The 25,701-nt window shown below is 40.9% G+C and overlaps 1 protein-coding gene and 1 long non-coding RNA gene across 3 annotated transcripts in view; one reads left to right on the top strand and one right to left on the bottom strand.

Moving 5' to 3' along the window:
* Positions 1-25,701, bottom strand: part of LOC117955395 (protocadherin Fat 3) — a 56,275-nt gene that overhangs the window by 16,728 nt on the left and 13,846 nt on the right. For both annotated transcript variants that reach the window (XM_034889865.1, XM_034889864.1), the window contains exons 7-39: positions 21,234-21,295; positions 19,784-20,098; positions 17,889-18,099; positions 16,997-17,068; positions 15,817-15,953; positions 14,993-15,268; positions 14,561-14,771; positions 14,179-14,393; positions 13,813-13,971; positions 13,595-13,716; positions 13,259-13,441; positions 13,040-13,154; positions 12,655-12,936; positions 11,882-12,232; positions 11,635-11,808; positions 10,971-11,501; positions 9,618-9,982; positions 9,163-9,316; positions 8,428-8,535; positions 8,129-8,312; positions 7,533-7,753; positions 6,502-6,954; positions 5,962-6,096; positions 5,445-5,838; positions 4,901-5,097; positions 2,965-3,118; positions 2,624-2,857; positions 2,151-2,329; positions 1,375-1,588; positions 1,047-1,261; positions 804-941; positions 465-608; positions 183-380 (exon numbers count right to left, since the gene is read on the bottom strand). In XM_034889865.1, coding sequence (XP_034745756.1) covers positions 183-380; positions 465-608; positions 804-941; positions 1,047-1,261; positions 1,375-1,588; positions 2,151-2,329; positions 2,624-2,857; positions 2,965-3,118; positions 4,901-5,097; positions 5,445-5,838; positions 5,962-6,096; positions 6,502-6,954; positions 7,533-7,753; positions 8,129-8,312; positions 8,428-8,535; positions 9,163-9,316; positions 9,618-9,982; positions 10,971-11,501; positions 11,635-11,808; positions 11,882-12,232; positions 12,655-12,936; positions 13,040-13,154; positions 13,259-13,441; positions 13,595-13,716; positions 13,813-13,971; positions 14,179-14,393; positions 14,561-14,771; positions 14,993-15,268; positions 15,817-15,953; positions 16,997-17,068; positions 17,889-18,099; positions 19,784-20,098; positions 21,234-21,295 — 7,103 coding nt within the window. The remainder of the gene's footprint in view (positions 1-182; positions 381-464; positions 609-803; positions 942-1,046; positions 1,262-1,374; positions 1,589-2,150; positions 2,330-2,623; positions 2,858-2,964; positions 3,119-4,900; positions 5,098-5,444; positions 5,839-5,961; positions 6,097-6,501; positions 6,955-7,532; positions 7,754-8,128; positions 8,313-8,427; positions 8,536-9,162; positions 9,317-9,617; positions 9,983-10,970; positions 11,502-11,634; positions 11,809-11,881; positions 12,233-12,654; positions 12,937-13,039; positions 13,155-13,258; positions 13,442-13,594; positions 13,717-13,812; positions 13,972-14,178; positions 14,394-14,560; positions 14,772-14,992; positions 15,269-15,816; positions 15,954-16,996; positions 17,069-17,888; positions 18,100-19,783; positions 20,099-21,233; positions 21,296-25,701) is intronic.
* On the top strand, positions 2,388-25,593 carry LOC117955397. Its single transcript, XR_004659038.1, has 3 exons — positions 2,388-2,399; positions 19,375-19,382; positions 25,377-25,593. It is a non-coding gene; the product is annotated as an uncharacterized LOC117955397 (long non-coding RNA).

The raw sequence follows: 25,701 nt of genomic DNA on the forward strand, positions 1-25,701 counted from the left end.
GATTAAATAAGGCTACTTTTACAAACCCAATACTCAAATAACACGTTTTAGCAGCTAACGGTAAAAGACTGCGAGAGTAATGGGTTCTAATGCTGACTGTGTGTAACCATGCTAACACAGTGTAATTATCAGTCAACTTTTCCTGTATAAATAGTATATAAATAAAATCACTCGTTGCTAACCTGGATTTCAAGTGTGAACTCTCTGGGGGCTTCAGGGCCAAACACACGGTTGGACCTTAGAGTTCCAGTCTGATCCAGGGAAAAGAAATTCCGCTCATTTCCTGATACCATGCGGAACTTAAAGGGAGGGCCATTTCTCGCGGAGTCTTTATCACTGGTTGACAGCTTTAGCAGGGTGGTGCCAGCAGCTTGGTTTAGCTGGATGTATGGAGAGAGAGAGGAGATGAGGTGACCCGAGCACAAAAAACACATAAATATAAGCAAACATACACAGACTGTTACCTGTATGACGGCGGTGGAGTTGGGAGGAGTGAAGACGGGAGGGTTGTCGTTAACGTCGGATATGTCAATGTTAATGGTAACAGTGGAGGACATGGCAGGGGAGCCACTGTCGAACGCCTGCACTGACAGAGAGTACCTGGATACCTAGATGAAGCAGGAGGGGATGAGAGTGCCACAGCATCTGTATGTATCAGGCAATATGACAGCACTATTATACTTGCATAATATGAGACTTCATTTGGTGTTGACCTTGAGCAGACTTGGTATTTCCTGTGCTCATAAACCAGAAAATTACAATAGATTGTTTATGAGATATTGTACTTAAATATGCATCCTTACTAGTTCTCTGTCAAGCCGCTTATTGACTTTGAGCAGTCCTGTTACAGGGTCAATCCAGAAGTGGTTGCTACGGTCGCCTTTCAGGATGGAGTAGGTGATTCGCCCATTAACCTGGCTGTCCAAGTCTTCTGCCAACACCTGGAAAACCCCCGACACACACACATGGAGTGAATTTAAAGTTAATGAAAAAAACATCATTGTTTAGAAAGACCAATATTAAGTGGAGTACAAATTAAATGTTACCTTTGTAATTGTCTGCCCAACAGAAGCATCCTCGCTGACCAGAACATTGTAGATTTCCTGACTAAAGGTTGGAGCGTTGTCGTTGACATCCATGAGTTCAATGGTTACCATAGTAGCGGTGCTGAGAGGAGGGTTCCCGCTGTCCCAGGCCTCAACGGTGAGGTAGTAGTCCTTACACACCTCAAAGTCTAAATCATCAGCCACAGAAATAGAGCCTGAAACATACAGCACAGTAGATATGTAGGATTCCATATAAGACATGTTTCTGCTGAGTTTTAGTTCTGAAACATTCTGAAAGTAACCAGCACATTTAAAGACCTCTGCTCACCCAGGTTTCTATCTATGGTGAACTTTCTTAACTCGTTGCCCGACCGGATGTTGTAGGTGATCTCAGCATTCGGTCCAATGTCAACGCTCGACGCCAACACTCGCAGCACCTCGGTTCCCAGGGCTACATCCTCAGGGATAGTAACAGCGTAGTCCTTCTTCTGGAAGACTGGAGCGTTGTCATTCACATCCAGCACCATAATGGTCAAATCAACCTGAGGGAGACATCCACTCATTTCTCTGCTTTTTTCGGGCCTCAGAGTTCAGTTTAAGCACCACAGACATGGACATAAATTAGAGCAAATACATTAAAGTCTTTGCAAGATAATGGACTGAAGATAAATGCTGTTTTTGCTCTAATGATTTTTTTTCAGGAGCAAAGTTACAAAAATGTTCTTTTGTGTGGGATGGGGTCTGGCCAGGCCCTGCAGGTTGCTTATTTACCAACACATTTAGGGAGATGCTATTTAAGGTGATTCAGAGGCTCCAAATCACACCATAAAAGCAATAAGTTTAACTCATTGCTCTCAAAATGTAATAAATTTAAGATTTCAGAAGGTACATAGTTTTATTCATTTATGAATCATAATTAATTGCCATGCCTATATTAGTTCTGTATTTCAATTTTCTTTTTCAGCAAGCACTTTTTTCAGAATACATGCTATTTCTGAGAGGGGCCATCAATATCTTTTAGAATAGTACTCCCTATAGTTAGGTTTAGTGGATACTGGATAGAATGGCAAAAACATCAATATACACGGAATATGTGTCACCAACCTGTGAGGACAGTGCCCCCTGTTGTCCATCTTGGTCAGTGGCCTGGACACGGACACGATAAGAGTCACGACTCTCTCTATCCAGAGATTTCTCCAAAATTACTATTCCAGATATCGGGTCAATGGAAAATAATCCGTTGACTGAATCCACCAGAGAATAGACTACTGTACGGTTAAAACCTGGAGACAACAGAAGACAAATTCATGCACAACCAAGACTTATTATCTATGCCAACATTTTCTTCTTCCTGTTCATAGTAATTTGTGTTTTATTCTTTATTTTGTAGATTGTGTGTCATAATGTATCTCCGTTCCTCATAATTTAGAATGTTTCTTATGGACAATCAGCAATTTGAATGCTCAGTGACTTATTGGCTTGCAGCAGCATCTTGTTCAAGTAGGAAACGTTCTGTGCTCATTATCATCCTCGCTTGACATGTTACACATTCACCCTCTACCATCATGTTAGCTTACCTTCATCAGGATCACTGGCTTGCAGTCGGGTAAGCAAGGCTTTTGGGGCAGCATTCTCATACACATTAGCCATGTAATGGCTAGAGGAGAAAGAGGGGGCATTGTCATTCACATCCAACACTTTAAGAGAAATGTCAGAGCGGCAGAAAAGCCCTCCTCCATCAGTTGCCTGGGCAATGAGTTTGTAGGTGGGCGTCACTTCTCGGTCCATGACTGTGGCCGTACGCAGCTCTCCTTAGGACACAAATGGAGAAGCCTATAAAGCTGTAGAAAGGACTTTTAATCTGTGATGTATGTATTATTTTGATCATACAAAAACCTAAATGAAAATAAAAATGTACCAGTGTTTGCATCCATGTAGAAATCTTCAACCCCGATGCCAAACAGTGAATATTGGATCTCAGCACTAGAACCTGAATCAGCATCTGTTGCACCCACTGTCAGAATGCCCTTGTTAGTGGGAATGTCCTCAGGAAAAGAGGCACTATACACCGCCTGGCACAACACACACACAAACACACACATATATATATATATAAACATGCACAAGTGAAACTACATTGTCTGAAAAAAGAAGAAAAAAATCATCTGTCCAACACATCAAAAAACACATTAAACTGTTTGGCGCTGCATCCATTATCCCTGGTGATAGAACGAGCCCAACAGTGGAGTGCCCTTTTCTAACCTTGCCTTCACGCCTGCCATTGACTGCCTCTGGAAATGAACTTTGTGACCTAACTATTTTACCAAACACAGACCAGCACAATGGGAAAACTACTGCAGTACATCCCACCCTGCTTCTTTTGCTCTGTAATTAAAGGTTATCCTGTGTCTGTATCCTACGTGTTCCACTTGCGGGATTGCTCCGGTGCTGCAGGATATTCCACTGGGTGCATGTTTTTTTCCATTTTCTTTTGGCTTTCTTTGTGTTGGATTGAAATTCAGTGGATCTGTCCAATCTGAGTTTTCTCTCGCATGACTATTTTGCAGCAGCTCTGTGCGAAGTTTAGCACATGGCGATTCTTATTGGTTGGCTTTATTATTTGGTCTTATTTACCACGATAATTACCACTATAATTATCACTTATATTTTGTATACTGCATCAACAATGCGAAACACTGTGAATAGTAGCAGAAGTGGCAGTAGTACATGTACTTTTACTGCCATTACTGCTAGTATCACTTCTACAACTGACTGCTACGACTACCACTACTTCAAGTACATCGTCATTTGATACATTTGATGCTGCTACTGTGAAATGCCAGAGTCAACATTTAGTAGTTACGCAGGCCTGACTTGTCTAAGAAAAGAAATAATATAAGAAGAGAACATTGAGACAGTGAGGATTGATATCAAAGAGAATAAGTAAAAGTTTAGAGGGATAAAGATATTCTGAAACAGCAAAATACTATTAATGAAAAGCGATATTTCCTCAAGACTTCACAGCCCAATTAGCTTCCGTTTTTACAGTGATTTTCCAATTTTAGAATTGAATAGTGATTGGCAGCACATAAACACTCTATTTTTGGATGGGTCTTCTGATTCAGAACGGAGTCCATCCACGCCGTGTTCATTGTGTTAGCTAGCGTTACCAAATCTGGCTTGTCCTCTGGACCATCGCTGATGCCCACAGTTGTTACTCAAGGCCGCTTATGACGTTTCTTTGGCAGAGACGCTGATAGTAACTAAGCAACCAATTTGCATCTTCAACCGCGCAAAAGATTAAAAACAATACCGCGAACATCCGAGCGGTCAATATGACCGTGTATGGCCGAAATAGGTGAAAGATTTTTATTTTCTTTGCCTAGTGTGTAATGTATATAAAAACTATTTTAAAATAAAATATAGAGCCTTTTAGTAAAAGTCAGGTACCAGCAGGATTGTATTTTTTTATCCAGCAAAGTTATTACATATATATAAATTTCAAAACGGTCAAAATTACCATCATGGCCGTTCTAGTGTTAAAGTTGCAAGGTTGAAATTAGCACACTGAGCTAAAGTAGGTTTTTTTTTTTTTTTACCACTGATTAATGTCATTTGTCAATTTGTTTCACTAATATTTACTATCCATTGACTGTATTATCATAATGTATTTAAAAAGGATGTTTTATTTGTATTTTTCGACAAAACACTAATAGGATTTGGGTTAGTCTTCCATGAATCCCTGACAAGCTAAATAACACTTCCCCATCCTACAATCCATATTCTGTTCTATGTTTGCTGGTTTGCTTTGCATATTTTTATTTCCCCCATCTCCATTTGTCTGAATCCCTGACCTGGTTGCAGATGGGACTGTTGTCATTGGCATCCATGACAGTAACTTCCACTGCAGTGCGAGCAACATATAGGCCATCGCTGGCTGTGATGTTGAGCAGATACCAGTCCTGCTGCTCCCGGTCCAGCAGACCACTCACGTACACCTTCCACTCTCCCTGCACAAGAGCCAGCCCAAACACGCCCCGTGGGTTTCCACCTGGAGATTGCACACACGAGGATTAACACGCTGACACCTCACAGCAAGGAAAGAGGTGAAGATGCATTCTAACAGACTTGTGAACAAACTGTATATCTCCTTCATTCACAAGATGAATAAGCATCAGTGCCCCCCCCCCCCCCCCCCCCCCCAAACACAAATAATGCAGGTACCTCCCCCCCCCCCATGGCGTAGCATAAAAAAATTAAAAGATTAGTTGTTTGCGACATTGAAGTTGAAATAATTTTAAAATTTGACCATTAATAATAGCTGTCCCATTAGGTCAAAGAACAAGCTAATTTCATTGAATGAGGTCAAATTACTTCAGCACTACTTAATTTTCTCACCAGTTATGTAAAAGTTGACGAGACGGTTCTGATCTGTGCCATCTCGATCTTTGGTTTTTAGAGCAGCTACCACCTCGCCGAGGGGATCACTCTCCTTTACTGCACCCCTGTACAGCTCCCTCTCAAACCGTGGCGGGTTGTCGTTGACGTCTGACACAGTGATGGTCACCACTGTGGTGGAGGAGAGAGACTGTAACTCCCCCAGATCAGAGGCCACTACTTCAAAGCTGTAGCTGGAGCATGTCTCATGGTCCATCTGACCCAATGTGGTGATCCAGCCTGTTTTACTGTCAATAGCAAAGACAGAACCCGTAGTGATGGGGCTGCTGAAAGAGCGAGTGTCTTTTGTCAAGTCCAAGTTGTAGTTGAGCAGAGGTCCGAGGCTGTAGGTTACCTGCAATTTAAAAAAAAGAGCCATGCAGGGTTTTTTGAGAGCAACATGTGTGCGACACTCCGAACTATAGAGCAAAACACAAAAACAACAAAATACTTAGTGTCCCACTCGGCGCTCACACACCTGTCCATTTGAGCCAAAGTCTGGATCAAGTGCACGCACTTGGATCACTCTTGTCCCGACTGGCATCCCCTCCATCACTGTGGCTACGTAGCTGTTAGTCTCAAACACTGGCTTGTTGTCATTCACATCTAGGACCTGAAAAATGACACATTAGCCCAACAAAGTCTGAAATAAATTTTGAATACTGACAAATAATCTAACAAAAATTACATAGTGTTTGTAAGATTTCCAAATTGCACTTCCAATTTTGGAATTATCTCCAACAAAGAAAATGTAAGCATTTACACTTGAACTTTACTTTGAGTTTGTACTTGCTCTTGTGTTCTGGAAAAAAAAATACATTTAGTTTTTGACTAACTGCAATACCTGTTTTGCACAATACTTGTTTTTTTGAGCAGTTTGGTACACTCTTTGGTAGTTTTATTGCATGTTACTGCACTCAGTGTCAGAAACAAATCAGATTAAATTCAAAGTAAAAAAAAAATGAAAAAAATGGAAAACTAAAGACTAGCGGGCTTTATGTTGAACTGTATCACCAACCTTAACCTCCAGGTCCACAGTGGAGACAGATTCGATCAGGTCTCTTCTTGTTGTAGCCGCAACCTTAAAGCGGAAGATGCTGATGTGTTCATAATCTAGCGGCTTGATCAGACGGATCAGACCCGTTTCCCTCTCCACCAGGAAGGTCCCTCCCTGGTTGCTGTCTATTGTCTCTCCTCCGACTGTTGTGAAGAACCCTGTCTGTCCGGGGACCATGTACACAGACCCCAGGGCTGTTCCTACTGCTGTGTCCTCTGGGATAGTGAAGGAGTACTGAGGCTGACTGAAGGAGGGAACAAATGCATCTGGCGGCACAACATGAATGAAGGCCGACACTAGCGAGTGTTTGGCCGGATAGCCGCCGTCCGAGGCTTTGACAAAGAAGGAAAGCACAGTCCCCTGGAGATGGTTGACAGTGCTTTTAGTCATCATCCAACCACTGTCTGGCTCAACCTAGACAACAGAAAAATCCCAATGCCTTTTATATCAACTCCTGAAACAATAATTCCAGCAATAGAGCTTTCTTCATGTGCTCTTAGGACATTTTATTTGATACATTTTATTTGTCCGTTTTATTTCGACAAATAAAAATTACCTTAATCTTGGTATCTGTTTATGCTAATATCACTACTTTTTTTATAATCATTCATATTATATTAGTCTTTTATACTACAGCTTTTTGTGTCATTTATATTCATAGTTGTTATTTGCTTGTGGTTCACAATTGTGTCTCCCACGTGGCATTAATCTTAATGTAACATAAGTTTTATTGGATAAGTAAACGTGTAAATATAGATGGCTGTTAATCCAATACATTGTGGGGCTGGTGTCAGTTGAGAACATCTCTTAAATCGTGAGTTTTAACATGGCTTACTCTCATTAAATACATTTGTTTGAGGTTTCTCGCGGGGAACTGAGAAGATGTGTGGACCTCTATTAAAACTAAGCATACTGTACAGCTATATAGTGCAAATATGTTTTTATAAAGTACAGCAGTGTGAAGTATAAAATTAAAGAGCAAATGTACTGACCTCCAGCACATCAACCAGTGAAAGGCGTGCCTCGCTGTAAAGGGAGTATGTGACCCTCCCGTTAGACCCAGCATCAGAGTCAGTGGCTTGGATCTGTGTCACTAGGGAACCTTTGGCAACATTTGCTTTAATGCTCATACGGTACTCCACAGCTCTGAACCGGGGGGCGTTGTCATTCTCATCAGAAAGAACCACTCGAACTGTGCAAAACGATGCACGGCCTGGGAAAAAAACAGAACATACTGTAAATGTCTGCATATGGTTTTATTAAATGTATGTAGTGTTAATACAGACATTATTTCCCTTATTATACTGCTTTATTCACTGTAAATCAGTTCTGAATGATAAAATTGTATGTATCTGTAATGTGAATATGCTAAAATCTTCATTAGTTCTCACTGTGGGATCTTATCATACAAAACCTATGCTCTTACAGAGGGCACCTACAGTGCATTTACCAAGAACAGTGACCACTTGTGCATTAATGTTAGCTACATGCTTGGCATGCCAGTAAGACTTTTTTGTATTTTTTTAGTCTTATATCCTCTGACTTAAAGATTTTTGTCAGTCTGGTCAGTGTTGAAATAATACAGTACCTCCACCATCTAGTGCCATAATGGTCAGCACCATGTCCTTGTTAAGAGGATTTTCTCTATCTAATTTCTGAACAGTGGATATAAATCCATCTGCATCAATGGTAAACTGAGTTTTCCCCAGGTCATTGATGAAGGAGTAGCTGATCTGGCCAAACAGTCCAGAGTCCTCATCTGTAGCACGAACCTGCAGGTCCATACAGAGATGCAGAACATAATATGAGATTGGCAAGGTTCTACAACATCAGCCATAAAGGATATTTCCTGATAAAATGATTGAACTATTACTAAGGCAAACTTACTTGAATGACCTTTGACCCTGTAGGGGCATTTTCTTGGACTTCAGCCAGGTAGAACCTCTGGCTGAACACTGGGCTGTACCGGTTGGCTCCCAGGACACGTACAATCACCTGGGAGTCACCATCATCATTATAATCCTCTCCCATCATCATCATAATATTCATCATCATCATTACTATCATCATCATCCCGTCTGCCGACATCTTGCTGATGCCATGACATTAATCATCACTGGCTGATTTGTCAAACACGATCACATCAACATGGCATGCACACCAGCAGTAAGAGCATCAGGCTTGTGATCAAATGGTGATTGACAGAGCTGCAAACACTCAGAAACTGCTGTGGAGATCCGCACTGTTTACATCATGTCGGAAAAACATGAAAAACCAAAAGAATTAGATGACATGTTATCACTTCAACATTTGATGTAGACTATCAGAGAGATGGGATATCAAAGCCCACTTCTAATTACCACTGCGAGACAGATGTGAAAAACATTTTCCCAGTTGGCAGCTCATCGTCACAGTAAATCTGATATGACAGATACAAACATTAACCTCCAACTGCAGAGCTGCTCAGCATCAAGGGGTAGAAAACAGCAGTCGTATTGGACAGCTGTGAATTTTTGCAATAGATTTGAACTGAGGGGTTGCCTTCAGCATCCTGCACATGAACACTGCAAAGATTAAAAAAGAGCAAAACAGTTGATAGAACTAAATTGTAAGTTGTCTCACCTGGGCATTGTTGGTGAAGACTCCATCTGACACAGACACATTGAGTAGATAGGAAAGTTTCATGCCTTGTCTCCTCTTGTTAGACAGACTGAGCACCCCTGTATCTGGCTCCATCATAAAAGTCATTTTCTCATTCCCAGAGAGAATACTGTATCTGAAAGCAAAAAACAACAACAAAAAAAACACAATGGTGCTTCGTTGTACAAGGTAATCTTGCTCAGAAGACGCTGGAAACACAATGTATCTACTTTTGTTGCTTGTGATTGTGAAAAAAAGACAAATAACAGATGGAGTGAAAATAACTCAAAAACAAGATTGCCTTTGAGAAATGTGCTTTTCTAAACTAATGAACTGAAAGGTTTAGTCAAAGGTGGGTTCAATGGGGAACCATGTACACAAATTTGAATCATCACTTTACAGAGAAAACACCAACAACTTTTTAAAACATCTTTTACCTCAGCCTCTGAGCATCACAGATGTCAGCATCTGACGCCTGGACACAAGTCACAAAGTGCCCCGGGGGAGCCAGCTCGCTGACAAAGGCCTCATACAGCGCTTGGCTGTAATTAGGTGGGTTGTCGTTTGTGTCAGTAACAGTCACAGTGACACTAACATCACTGCTGAGGGCAGGGTCTCCACTGTCCATCGCTCTGACAATGAAGTTGTAGCGTTGGATTAGCTCATAGTCGAGCAGGCGTGCTATGAATATCAATCCGCTGTTACTGTCAATGTGGAAGAAGTCGGTGCTGTTGTAAATGTCTGCTAGGATCTGGTAACTCACTACGGCGTTCTTCTCCGAATCTTGGTCCTGGGCAAACACCTACAAGTAGAGTAACATTAAACTTTCCACTGCCTTATGCATTATTCAAGATATGTTCTGATTTGTTTACCCAGGCATACTCAATAGCTACTTGTACCATGTACACTGTGGCCAAATGAAAAAAATAATTGTGTGTTTCACTGAGATACAGCATCGAAAACCACATCCAAAAGTTTAGAGCATAAGCCAATATCATTTTAAACAAGTACATTGAAAACAAAAGCAGACATTTATACTTTACGCTCAATTGTTGTCAGGTTAGAAAAAACATGATTGAGTGAAAAGAATTTCAATTGTGTGCTATTCATGTTGAGCTAGAGAATGCAAAACACTTTTACTGTTGGTTTAAACAACTGTTTTGAATTGCAGTAATAACAAAAAAATGCTTTCATAAATAAGTTTTACTCCCTTTATCACAAACAACAAGCTTGTGTAGGTACTAAAAATTGTATATTGAGTTCAAGGCAAAGACATAATCAGTGCTATTGAGTGATGATAAGCCAGAGGCACAGAATATGCATTTACAATCCCTGACCTATGTAGTAAAACAATATTGGGACACAACTCAGCAAGCACAAGTGTACTTTAAGATATGATAAACATTCAGGTGATCCAATTTTCTTAGATTGCCCTCCTGATACTTGAAGAATTCAATACTATAGTCAAATAAGGTCATACACCTAAGGTCATACACATTTTGATGACTTAAAACCTCTACAACATTGTTATAGAAACCAATTATTTCTATAACTTAGATGTCTTTAAATTGTCTTGTGCAAACACGTTCCTCAGTGCAACAACAGCGCTGGTCTATTATCCAGTAAAGATCAAGAGCTTCCACTGGGAAATTTCTAGGGAAATATAACACATCTTCTCATGCATAAATGATTCGGCATATAATATGCATCTGCCGTACTGCTGAAGCGAGTCTTAAGTGTAAACAAATATTGAGTAAGAACACACACTGGACATAAACAAAGACACACACCTGTAGCACGGTTGTTCCGATCATGGACTTTTCTGCGAGCACAGAGGAGTAGGAGGTGTTCTGAAACAGTGGCGGGTTATCATTCACATCCAGGACGACAATGTCTACATCGACCTCAGACTTTGCCCCAGTAACTATATCTGTAGCCTTCACCGTTAACCGGTAGTATTGGATGGTCTCGTAGTCTAACTGGTAAATCACACTGATGATTCCTGTGTCAAAGCCAATGTCAAACTGGAGGGAAGGGTCTCCATCAGTGATGGTGAAGATGACACTCTGGCCTTCAGGGCTGGTGGCATTGATACACAGGACAGAGGTAGAGACGGCCACATCTTCTCTGACGGTGACACCATAGAATGGTTTGTCAAACACCGGCATGGCTTTATTTACTACAGTAACAGGCAGCTCCACCTCATTAGACAGAGAGGGGAAGCCACCGTCAGTGGCCACAAGGACCACCTTGTACTCTGCGTTTGATAAGTCCGCCTCAAAGGCCCTCTTTAACGTCAGCTCTCCTGTCACAGGGTTCACCTGCATGGAATATATAAATACTTATAATAGTATTAAATGTAGTATACAAATGTACAAAACTATAGGTTCTCAAATAAATAGCGCACCATATAAAAGTAAGAATACTTTTTAAGAGCAGAAAATGTTAAATCACCTGAATGTTTCTGTGCTGCTCCTTAAGGCTGTAGGTCACTTCCCCATTCAGACCATAGTCTTTGTCGATAGCTGAGACCCTGAAAATAGCAGATCCTGGCTCTGCTTCCACTTGCACTGCAGCGTAGTAGGGGAGACTCACAAACTCTGGAGCGTTGTCGTTCACATCCTCCACCTCCAGAATGAAAGGTTATCTTAAGAAAATCCAATTGGGTCAGTGTAAAGAAAGTTAAAAAAGAGACACCCACCTGAACTTGTACAGTCACCCTGGCCACCTTCAGTATCTCGTCTTCCCTGCTGACCTCCACCACCAGCTCGTAACTCTCCTTCTCCTCTCGGTCAAAAGGCACACCAGTGGTGAGCACCACCCCACAGGTTGGCCGGATTGTGAAGCATCCACTGGGGTTCAGCAGAGTGTACTTCAGAGGTTCATTGAGGCGGTGGCCGACCGTGTTGACGACAGTCACTATAGTGACATTGGGTCTGTTCTCCGGGATGGAGGCGGAGTAGACCGGGAAGGTGAAGAAAAGGCCACTGTCGAGAGCTTCTCGGACAAGCACTGTGACCGTCGCCATGCTGGAGAAACGGCCATCCCATACCTTAAAAACAAACAAATACTGAAGGGTAAGAGAGCCTTGTTGGGCCCTTGCCGCTGAGTGGGAAAGCATGCCAATGCAGAGAATGTAATGCTGTGGTTTTAATGTGTATTCAATAAGACTGTGCATGTGTTGCCCTTTTCTTTCAAAGAAAAAGTAACAAAACAACCTTGGGGCAAGGAGGACTAGAGACCACCCATCTGTCTGTGCAGAAGACCCTGCATGAACTAGCTGAAGTACTGTATTCTACATAAGGATTCTGAATTACTATAGAATGGGCATTTCTGCAGCTGAAGTTGTAATATGACCTCCCTGTGGAAATCATTATCATGTAAGCCAGTCGAAGCCAACTGCATGCTGTTTATCTAAGCTAGTGACAGGATACATAAAATTGTACTTTTGTTTTATGTTCACCGAACACTTACCTTCACATTAAAGCGGTAACGGTCTTTACTGAGGTTCTGGTTGATGACAGTCACAACTCCGGTGTAGCGCTCCACAGAGAAGTACTCCACATTGCTTTCAACCAGAGAGTAAACTAGCTGAGGGGTGATGGACTTTCCAGGGTTCAGGGTGAGGTCAGAAGTCATATCGGGGTCAAAAGCCTCAACCTTGAGGACCTCGACTCCCACGTAGGTTGGCAAGAGGAGTACTGTCTCGTAGGTGTCTTGTGACAACTTTGGAGGTGAATCATTGATGTTGATAACCTAAGACAGCATAAACACAGTGACAATAATGTCCACAAATAAAATACAGGGATCAAAGTGAGTCAAGAATTTTTTATGAGGCATTGAAAGATGATTTACTTACCCTTATAGCTACCTCTGCAGGGCTGTCAGCATTCTGAGGAGGCTGACCACTGTCTCTGACATTAACCCGGAAAAGGAACTCGGGGAAGGTCTCATAGTCCAGACTGGCAATTGTTCTAAAATTCAAATGGTCAGAAATTATGAGATAAAGCAGTTTATAAGCAAGTCTCTTATATCCTCAATAGTACTGAACCTGTTGGGGTTTCTACATGTCACCTACCGAATCGATCCAGTCCCAGAGTCCACACTGAAAAACATACGAGCGGTATCGTCTATAATCTGGAACAGCAACAGGGCGTTGTGATTACGGTCCTTATCAGTCGCCTTAATAACCAAAGGGTTACCATCCTCTCCCACGACCACACTGTTGACTGGAGCTGCCTCACTGATTGCACCCACATACCTGTTGAGGTGAAAAAGAGGACACTGCTGTACAAGAGGAAAGCTATACTTACATCACTCCAGACAGTAATGTTGTCAAGACTCGACACGGCTCAGCAAATAGCAGAGGAACGCGTCAGTACAAAAGCTCTTATCTTTTGACCAACACTGATACCTGATTTGTTGGAAGACTGGTGGGCTATCATTGACGTCCCCCACCTGGACGATGACAGTGGTGCTTGCCTCCACTCCTGCCATGCTCAGTGCATGCACCACCAGAAAGTAGGATGTGGTTTGCTGCCAAGACAAAGAAATGCAATACAGTGATGTTAACATTGATAATTGACTTGTAAATGTATACATCTTCTAGTTTAAACACAGGCATTAACAAACCTCAAAGTCAAGTAGTCTGCGTGTGCTGATTACACCAGTGTGATGGTTGATAAAGAAGCAGTTCTCATCGTTACCCCTGGTTATGTCATAAATGAGCGCTGAGCGGCTGAGGGCGCTAACGGTTGTGACATGTGTTCCAATAGTGCTGTTCTCTATTATCTGTAAATAGAAACACATTAGTGATAAGAATTTAATCACTTTGGTGAGTTTTCCACAATTTCAAATTTACCAACTGTACATGTCTAGAGATTTACCAGCCATTCCTGCATACCATGTTTCAGCCTTTCTCTTAATTCCATCTATCTTTCCCTTCCTACACCTCCTCCCCATGCACCCATCTTTTTACTCAGCCATCACTCTCTTTACCTCAGCCTGGTACTCATTCTGAGAGAATTTGGGTTGGGAGAAGTCGGAGAGTATCAAGGAGATGCGAGCTGAAGCTGTGGCCAATAATGCAGGAAATCCACTGTCTGTGACACGAACAGTGAGGGTGTAAAAGCCCACAGAGGTGAGGTCCAGGTCCCTGGCAATAAAAATAAGGCCTGTGGCATTATCAATGCCAAACACACCACCTGTGTTCCCTGAAAGTAACAGAAAGGTTACAGACAGCATTACTAGTAAACACTACAAACTTAATTTTAATCCCAATGTGTTTCTACTAAGACAAAGCATTAAACATCCAATCACAGTTCAAAACACCGTACAAAATAGAAGAAAAGATAGATTTAACAATCAGAAAGCATCACACCTGCTTCTATAGTATAAGTGAGTTGCCCGTTAATCCCATTGTCTTTGTCTAAGGCTGTAACTTGTAGTACAGAAGTGTCTACGGGAGATGACTCATAGGCCACAGCATCGTATACAGTGCTGGTGAAGTATGGGATGTTATCATTGGAGTCCTCCACCGCTACCAGGATGCGAGCCAGGTCACGATTAAATGGAAACTCCTGATCCTTGACCTAGAGTGTAATGAGAGATGAATATGTATAGCGTTGTAGGAGGCAATTGATGAAAATCAGCTAAAATCAAGTAAGTCAGGCACAGGTGCATAGAGAAGCATGATTTGGAAGACAGAACAGGTACACACATACAATAACACACGGACACACACACACACACACACATACAGATTCGTGGTAACAGCTGACAAAGAAACACATTCATATATGTCCCTTCTCACCATAATAGTGAGGATGTGTTGTGTTCTGGCCTCGTAGTCCAATCTGTCTGCAGTGTAGACAACCCCTGTACTGGGATTGACCCGGAACAGTCTCATACTGACTGGGTCTACACTGCCATAGATGGAGAAGCTCAAACGGGCTCGCTCGTCCACGTCCGACGCTCTAACTCGCAGCAGCTCCATGTCAATTGGTATGTCCTCTGAGACACTGACATCGTAGGCTGGTTGTGAGAAGACCGGAGGGTTGTCGTTGCTGTCTTGTATTCGAATGAAAACCTGAGTGACAAAGAGACGGATGGTGAGTTTAAAAAAGTAATTGAGGTAGATTCAGGTTGAGGATATTATCCTTAAAGATAAGAACCCTGGTGTAGATTTAACTTTGGTGACTGAAAATGTTTTATACAGTTATATAGTATTGTTACATCTTGAATTTTTGGTGGAGATACAGTGCCAGAAGTATTCACAGAATATCAGTTCTCAAGGCAATAGTTGCCTTTTAAGCCAGACAAGGTGTTATCAAAGAGGGACCTTTATTAGCACAGGCTAATCCCATTAATCCACTGATATCAATATGTTCCTTACAATGCAGTCCTAGTAGGCCAACCAAGACAGCAGGTGCACAGGAGATCTCAAACAGAGCAACAAAAAGCACATTTCACAGTCAGCAAGAGATCATTTCAGAACAAGGTAGTGCAAGCGTAGGAAGGAGAAAAACTGAGCGTAAACAAGTCCCCCAGGAAGAAGTAACAATAATTTAATTTAATGTGGTTCTGATGTGTGTAAAAGACAGTTGTCAGTGCATAACAAATTACAAGTGTGCGTACCTGTGCTGTGGCAAAGTTGGTCCCATCTGTCACTTGTATAGTCATGTTGTACACAGATTGCACCTCTGCATCCAGGGGCTTGGCCACAACTAGAGTTCCCACCCCTACTTGAAGGTCAAACTGCATGTCAAAGCTTCCTGGAATCACACACAAACACACACGCACACGGCTCACACAAAGTCATTTATTATTCACGTTGCGTGCTAAACTCAGGTGCTCTAAGTTATTACTGTGTAATTGTTTTGGCCAGGTGCCTGCATCTGGAGCTGGAGGGTCTGTGAAATAAAATGAACTGAAACGCAATCCAATGTAACACCAAACCCACTTGGTTGCCAGAGAGCTGTTAACCGCCACACAAACTCCTCTCTTATCACTCCAAAACACAACCCATCTCAGGGATCAAAAAACTGCAGCCGGGTCTTTTCCACGGGCGGTGAGTGTACAGTTTAGAGGCTTAATGTTTGATTAGAGCGAGGGAGAGGATTGATACGTGTTAGGTATTCAGTACCATCCTTCGTCTCACTTCGGCTTCTCTCACGAGATATCTGGGGGCTTGAGCTCTCCTCAGCATATGAATACTGATTGGGCATTTTTCACAGAACAACTGATGCGTGTTGAGCCGTAGCAAACCAAAGGGATTTGCTTTTTTTTTCCAGATTGAGAAGTTGGTCAATATTACACTATGATTTCACAGCATTGAGAAAAACAGAAATCACAGTCTGTAGTCTCCAAATAAAGAGAAGTATCCTGTTTCATTCCTGTATGATAAAGGTGTCTCTAGGCGTCTTCCAAATTAGTATTAGTATTTGTGGTAGCGTCTTTTACAAACAGACAGCTGAACAAGTAGTTATACTGTGTGTAGTGTATTCTATTGTACAGTAGTAGTCAATGAATTATGACTTAGTTTTGCAACATGTATGGACAAAACTCACCTAGTTTTCATCTTGAATAATAGTATAATATATTAATAACCATAATATTAATATAAAATTAGCCTTAATTGCTAAGCAAGTACTTTACAAATAACAATAACAAACTAGTGCTGTTTGTGTGAAGTGCTTTTTTTTCAAAGTCAGATCAATCTTCACGGTTTGTATATTGTTTACTGTATTTTCAAATTTTCTGAATTTCTCTAGACCTGGGACGTTTGAGGAAGTTGCAAAATTAAGTTTGCCCATACCTGTGTCAAGTGAGCAGTTTCTTCCACATGCATTCTGAGGAATGTAGAACGTTTCTCTGGCGAGCCTTCCACCTTAACGGTAAGAGTAAGAGAAAGAAAGAAAGAAAGATGAAAAGGGATTATGAAGTGATCAAAGGTCTGCATTAACCACAGTATACACAGCACTCTGCAAAGCCAACTGTTATTAAGTAATGTGAGTGGGCCTTTCATCAGAATACTTCAGCCCAGAATAGGAATTGTGATTCATTAAGGGAAGATATTCAGGTCAAGCTCTAGAAGTTTGAGGTAAGGCAAGGCAAGGCAGCTTTATTTGTATAGCACATTTCAACAGGGCAATTCAAAGTGCTTTACACAAAAACAGTTAACAAATAAAAACAGATAGAAAACAAGAATAAAAGTTACAGTCCAGTATAATAAATTAAACATTAAAGAAATGAACACCCATTTAAAGAAAGGCAACATCAAACAGAAAGGTCTTCGGCCTGGATATAAAAGAACTGAGAGTTGCAGCGGACCGGCAGCTTTCTGGGAGTTTATTCCAGATATGAGGAGCATAGAAACTGAACGCTGCTTCACCCTGTTTAGTTCTGACTCTGGGGACAAGAAGCAGACCTGTCCCAGATGACCTGAGAGGTCCACCATAGCGTAGTAGCAGATAAGAAATGTAAAAGATAATCACCTTGCTTTTACTTTTTGAAAAGAAAAAAAGGAAAATATGAATGAGCCTTTCCTGTACAATTACTCTGATATCAACAGTAAGAGTTTTTTGTTGATAGTGTGGCCTGGCTGTCGACCCTGAACGAATGTATTTGAATTAACTTGACAGCACAAGAAAATATTGAATATTTGAATATTCATTAATTTCTGGTCTGTTAGTTTAGCATTTGCTTACCGATGATATTGAACCAGACAGGTGTGCTCGACTGGCTGACAGCAACTACTCCCACCGGATGAGATACAGCAGCTGTCTCCAAAATAGAGAAATTGTAGTGCCTCTGGGTGAATAGTAGGGGTACAGGTGAGGGGACAGGTTTGCGAATCCACTCTACATGAAGTTTGACAGTAGACCATAATGGGGGATCACCGCTGTCCTCCGCTTTTATCTAAGAGAGGGAACATTATTAATAAAAGCAGATATCCAGCTGACACATGCAGGAGCCAATGAATCACGCATTTGGGAAACATTTAAGCAAAGCATTTCAAAGGCTAAATAAAAAAGCAGGCTCACTGTAAGATGATAAGTATGATAGTATGTACTGTCTGTATTTGGAGCAAGCAAACATCGAGAATGTATTAGAATTCTGGTCAAGGATTGTCAAAACTATATGGATGAGCTCTATTCTCATCTTCAGACAAGGCACTTACATTTACTTACACCGACCTCAGCGACAACCTCCCATCCATAAATAATATTTAGCTAACCCCAAAATTAATTTAGACAAATACAGTTTAATGGGATGGCTGTCCCATGCCTGACTTCAAATAACTTGCTCTGCTTCTCACACACTAAATTGGAATAGAAGGAAACCAGTATATTAGATGTAATTGTAAAATATGGCGTTATAAGTGGTGCTCATTTAAGACCTGAGCCTGTGCGCCAAACACATTATTTAAACTACTATTTGCTTAGAGAAACAAGATTGAAAGAGAGAAAATGGATGTGTTTGTCATGTTCACACATGAGCTCTTTTTCCACTTAAAAACTGAGCACAGGCTCAAAGGGCACACGGGCATGACCGACTGATCAGTGAACCAGGCACATGAGAAAAAGACATTGTCTGCAGCACATATATAAAAAGCGGTAGAGCAGGATGAATACATAGCATGATTATTTGTTAAACAAATAAAGCCACAAAAATGTCAATTTGTGCTTGTGTTTGAGTGGTGCCATTTTATGCCAGAGCATCACAAACGCTCTCTGCCACCTGATGTACATAAACACAACTTCAGCTGTGCCACTCCACCCACCTTGGCACTTTTGAGCTCATTGGCCATTGAAATACCAAAAACCCACATGCTTAAATACCTGGGATTGTGCCCAATGAAAAATGAACAATGTGACTGTGTTTGCCTCTGCCAACTTTGCAACTGCATGAAAGCAGAGCCCTGTGAACTAATGGAACCCCAACTGGGTAGGAATTTAGTTGTAACAAGAGAGGAAACAGGAATTGAAAGCATGTAGAGCACTGTGCCTGGAAGAGGTAACAGTCTTATCCTTAGTAAGACAATCTGCAGTCTGTAATTCAAACTCTAGATGTATTGTCATGTCTGCCATGTTGCTAATGTGTTCTGCATTTTAATTGCCTAGTTTAGTAGTCTGGCTATCACCAGACCAAATCAAGCTCAATAGATTTGAGAATGAGCATTGGTCTGGGGAGTCTGCTCTGTATTTTCTCTGCACAAGAGGTGTGACCAACGGGCATAGTTTAAATGAGTCTGTACGCAATTGGATTGTCCTTCAACCCATTTGACACAGCGGGTTGCTGTGCTTCGGTGGCGTTCGGTGGCCGCTATGTTGAATGTGAACAAGAAGCTGCTTGATTGCTTCTCTATCGTCATCGTGTTAAAGTGCCAATAGCACGGCAGGTAGAAAAGTCAGTTTGTGATTGGTTCCCACAAAATTGTGAACTGAAGCAGGAGAACTAAACGTGCAGGTTTTCAGACCAAGCTGCAGAAATCAAACCACCGGCAGATTGGGTGGGGTTTACCCAGTCTACTAGTTTAGACTATACAGTACTTAAATTAGAAATCAATTATTAAAAATAAAACTTGGTGTATGAAACTCACAGTGAGGATATCATAGCTTCCCGCTGTCACCATCTTCTTTGATGACACCATGGCAGTCCTTGGGTCAATACTGAACTTGTCATCCTCATTACCATCAACAATGCTATAAGAAATGTTTCCATTGGCTCCAAGGTCACGGTCATAAGCGAAAACACGGTACACCGGTTCGCCACGTTTGTTGCGGTCTCGTTCGGTCAAGCTGATGCGGTAGATGACCTCCGGGAAGGTGGGTGGGTTGTCGTTCTCATCATCGATGTGAACTATGACCCACACAGTAGACTGGCGGGTGGTCACTGGGCCGTCTACAACTGTTACCTAAGGGACACAAGCAAGTGTATGAGCATGCTTACAAAGAGAAAAGCACATGACAGGTCGTCATAGAGATGAATCATTATCTCTTGTTATTATAACATGTTATGTCATATGTGCGGGATTAGCATACATTATTTAACATTCTAAATCTTGGCTCCCACTGTGTGGCTGTCACTGTGGAGGGCAGGACCACGTGGGACTAAGCTCATGGGAAATTTCTTTGTATTATTGATCCCCTGGAGGCAGAGGCACAGGTCTGATAACTGATCAATTGGATCAGATCAGGGTGAACACCACTGCTGTTAGCTTGACTGCTCACCAGACTATTAATTACAAACAGGCAGCAAAGACTGGCAGACGAAGCAGTGGGTGACATGCATGGACTGGCATTCCTATTGAAATCTTAGGACAAAACAGGACAGGACGATGTAACAACAGAGACTTCTCTGCCCCCAATTTTAAACTCCTTTCAGGTGTGATTGTTCAACTATATGATGCTATTAGATGCCAGCGTCCTTCTACAACTTTTGCTGTTTTCATTTTGTAGTCTGTTGTCATAAGAGGGGTTCTTATTACATTCCAGAACTGAACAAAGTGGCACAAAGGGTTTTTGAGTCTAGACAAGTCAATTGGTAATACAGAAACAAAAACACCAAGCGGAAATACTGTGGCTTATTGAATTCCATTTTGCAGAAGGGCAAAGTGCTTGTAGATTCAACAGCATTTAATAAGTTGCAAGAAAAGTCTTGGGAAGTAGAAGTTTGTTGGTGTCTCTGACTACGAGAACCTCTGATTATCAGGTTCATCTGAATGCAGAGCAGCAGGAGCAACAGAAATGGTAATCACGGAGCTATCTGTTTGCCCAGTTTCTGCGCTTATCAAAAGCTGGGCAGAGCAACTCCTCTCTTCCCTATCCCCATCCTGAGTAGAGAAGATAACCAATGATGAATTATTACATTTAGAAATTCCTAAACCCGGGGCCCAAAACTACAGCCATTCATCACATTTAATGTAGCCTTGAGGGACTGCCAGGGTTGTCCTCCACCCAGTCTCTGTTAATAGTGGGCCGTGGCAGGTGTCGGGGCCAGATAAATACTAATTCTATGAACCAATGTGCACTGTTGAGGTTAGTCTGTACCTCTAAGAAGTGCTCTGCCTGTTGTTCTCTGTCCAGTTTCCTCGCAGTTGTCGTGATCAGCCCTAAAAGTCGTAAAAGAGCAACTTAATAATAGAATACACAAACACAGATCAATGATAAAGGAATGAGATTAAAGTTGGTGCATCTTCATAAAAGGTTAATCATTTGTCTTCACAGGTTTACACACACATTAACATTTTTAAAGCCAAAGTCATTTCCAATTAGAAAGTCTTAAAAAAAATATGCATGTGTACACTCAAATACACACAGGAAAACTATAGCCTGCAGCCCAGGCAGGGACAATGGCATTCGGTGGGTGTCCATTTGGCACTGCATAGCTGAGGGACACGCAGTTGGCCAGCCACCAGGACAGAGGGAAAGGACCGAGGTTATTGATAATTTCTTTAATCGAACTAGATTTTTTGACAAATGATAGCTGGCTGCATTGCAGATCACAATGACAGCTTCATTTTTTCCTTTGACATTTTTTGTTCTCTCACACACACACACACACACACACACACACACACACACACACACACACACACACACACACACACACAATAACTGAACAGACACACAGAGTTTGTGTTAATAAATTGCAAGGTTTAGTCAGTAAAAACTTTGGGAGTTACACAGATCAAAAGTTTCCCAGACATTATTTGAGCTAGCAGGGAAACAGAGATTAAAAATGCAGGCATTAATCCACAAGAAGATTCAGCCATATTATTTAACAGTTTTACAATATTGTAAGCAGACTTTTTTATTCCAAAATAAATGAATGTTGTACCCTTGTATACTATTCCACATCTCATGACAGCTTCCAAACACGGAGCAGTGGGCACATTTGTTATAACCTGGATCAATTTTATCCTAACACACAAATAAAAATACACCCAAAAGAAGCATTGATAAAAGCTAAAATACTATCAGTGGTTTTTTTGTTTTCTTTTACAAAAGAAGTCGTTTGCAGCATTCTTTTTTTCATTTACAGTATTTGCACAAGGATGACAAAAGGAAGAGTGGCACATGCAAATAAAGACATCCAGACACTCACATGGGTACAAATACCCACATTCATACATAAATATTCAGAGTTGAATTTTATGTGGAATGATGACACTAAATGTGCTTGAATGGTGATAATTTGTTTGGTTCAGTGTAATGAAGCATTGCAGTGAAGTAGGATTATTTGGATGCATAAAATATCCGTGCAGTCAATACATAGACTAATACCATAGTGTGCACAGTGCACACACTCAAACACTCTCGGTCTTCCACCCACTACCCAGTGTCACCTTGAGCTTGCTATGCAGGCTAACTTCAATTAAGCAAATTAGGAGTAAATCTAGAGCAGCGGTCACAAGCTGTAGGAAAGAGACTGGAGGGGGGGGGCTTGTTCAGCAGAACAAGCGTGAGTAACAACTATGATAAAAATCAATGATCTACAGCATGCAGCACATCTGCTGCTATAATAAATAATAAATATACTGTATATATACGTATACATGTATATATATATATATATATATATATATATATATATATATATATATATATATATAATAATTTAGAAATCCCCACCCACACACAATATTTATGTAATGTCCAGTCTGTTTCAAATCTTATGTCTCCTCCCTTACTCCTATAAAATACTGTCTGAAGCAAATAAAGAATTGTTCCCAAAAAAATACTGTCAGTAACGTCAATTTATAGCCTACTTCTTAGCATGTACGGGGAATAACTGTTGTACATTTTCTAACTGGATCAACAATAAAAATATGAGATTTTAAAACTCATACTTTCTTTATTGATGATCATGAATATTGAGTCAAACATGCACAATTGATTTGTTAACATCCTGGTACAACAAAACCAATCCAATCCAATAAAGGATTTTACAAAAGGTCACACAGCCACCACGACCCCATGATGGCACTCACAAAAATGCCTGCTTTTAAAAGAAGCACTCCTTCTAACAATCTGCGTCAACTCTTATTTGCTCTGTTTTCACCCCCAGAGGAGGTAGGCTTCACGAATACAGACAAGCAGACAGCACTAAAAGCTTAACAGCACACAGCTCATTCATAGTTCGACTTTAATACACTTTGGGAGTTGTTGCTGTACCTTTAAGCTCATCAAATTGACACTTTCAGAGTAAACTTGAAAAATGTTTTACTCACTGAACCACCCTAAACCTAGTTTTGAAAAACAATTTGAAACTTGAAGGTTTTTTTGCAGCACTTCATGAAATCAAATCAGTCAGCTGGGTTTTGTTTAATCATCTATCCAATGAAATCACTCTGATACATGGAAGGTTTTTGACTGGATAAACAGGGAGGAGTGATTCATATTGAATGTATCTCTAACTACTGCCTCATCACTGGAACTGTCATGCATATTATTGTGAAAATTATGGCAATCATGTTTTCAAATAAATGATTGTGCCTCTCTAAAACTGCAGAATATACTATGTTCACACAAGCAAAAATCTATCCATAATTGTCAAAGATTATTTATTTGGCTTCAATAAAATGGTGGAATCCAAACAGAAGTGTGGCCTCTGAGAGAAAAGACTGCATGAAACATTAAAAACCAACTGCTCAGTATGGCAGTGAACATTCATTTATCACAACGTAAACAAGATAGTCATAAATATGAGTTCCCTTGCATGAAATTAATGAGTAACAGATAACAAACTACTGTGGATCTTTGACAGAGGCAGACAGCAGGGCTCAGATGGCTAAAAACTCTCCCCTGTGACACAGAAACAGAGCAGATACAACCACACATACACACACTTATCTCATACACACAACTTATCTTTATACAGCTGTTAGGTGTGGGTTGTGACTCACACAATGACATGAAGACATGTGGATGCACACTCTCATGCGAGTTTAATAATGCATGAGGTGGGATCATCGTCATTGACTCATTGTAATAGAGCTGCCCTCTCTAACACTGCTGTAACCAATTAATCAGTTGATTGATTTGCCCCACGCACCCTCTCACTCTCACTCGCATACATTCATACACACACACACAAATTATACACAGCAGTTGGATGTGTAAATAGTACTTGTAATTGGCTTAAAAACAAAATCAACTCAATCACATTGGATGGATTATTACAGCTAAGAGATATATGACCTGGATCACATATTTCTCTCAAAGATTCTAAAGAGTAAGTGTTGACTACAGTTTAGATTTTGATGAGTGTATTAGGACCAGTGTGTCTCTACTGGGATCGATAATTAGCTTTTTCACCCTGGTTGAGTACAGCCCGCTTCCCTACACACTGTCAATATTTTATATCCATGATGCTGTAATATGCAAAAGTATATTCATAGAGGAATAGAGGAAGAGCAATAGAAATACCCACTTTGATTTACAAACAGAGCAAACTTGCAACAGCACACCATTAGGGAATTCCTCTTGCAATAAGCGTTATGACTGACATGCTGTTACATATGGGCTATGCGTTTTTGATGCTTACATTGACATTTCTTTGAATCAGAAACAGGTCTCTGTAACAGCTGAGATGTGCCTTTTGTTGTTTACTGAAACAATCCTAACGTAATCTAGGGCAGAGACCGCAAAGACTTTTAGTTTTCACTTGAGATTTGAATAAAACATATCACCTCTCCAATAAGTATTTAATGGAAGCTGCAAGCAAATCTTGTACTGAGACTGCATGATGACCTCCCTAGACTCCATACTGAAACATGAATGCATTTATTTGCTTTAATAATGTTTGTTATTGAAATATAGATATAAAGTTAATTAATCAGAAAAACTGAAAGATTTCTTAAATGTTTTTATAGTACACAAAAACTGTAAAAGGTATGGGATCAGCACAGGCCCTGACAGGGTTTCTGTCTTTTACACAGGGTCTAAAAGATTCAATTCATTCAGTATTGAAATGATGTCCAGGCATTATGTTGTGGGATGATGATCAGTTTGCAGACTGAAGTTGTAATTTTTTTATTTTTAGAGCATGTTGAAATGCATGAGTTTCTTGTGTAGAAACATTTTGAGAATGCATAAAAAATTATACCCAAAATTTAAAGAGTAACGCCAGCAATAAGTGCACTTCAAAGTCTGCTTACAGGACTTGGAGAGTACTTCTGTTCGGACAAGGTTTAGTAGGGTTTGGTACAGAAACGCGGTGCAATAGGGCACCGGTTCCGACGTAAACGGTCACAAGACTGAATAAGAACAGAAAAAAGTTATCCAAATATTTCCGGTAGCTAGTAGCTGGATTAAACACAATGGTTAAAATGCTGACAGCTTACGTTAGGTGTGACTGTATTTCCCTGTAGAGGATTCCAACACCGGGATCTAACAGTCTGCAGGCAGCTGCTACTTGAAACTTGTTAGCCTTGTGGTGCATTTTAAGTCATTGTAAAATACCCTTTTCCCATGTGGTGCTTGTTTTTGTCAATTATCACCATTTTTCTGGTGA

The sequence above is a fragment of the Etheostoma cragini genome, chromosome 13, assembly GCF_013103735.1.
Source record: "Etheostoma cragini isolate CJK2018 chromosome 13, CSU_Ecrag_1.0, whole genome shotgun sequence".
In the NCBI taxonomy this organism is placed as follows: domain Eukaryota; kingdom Metazoa; phylum Chordata; class Actinopteri; order Perciformes; family Percidae; genus Etheostoma; species Etheostoma cragini.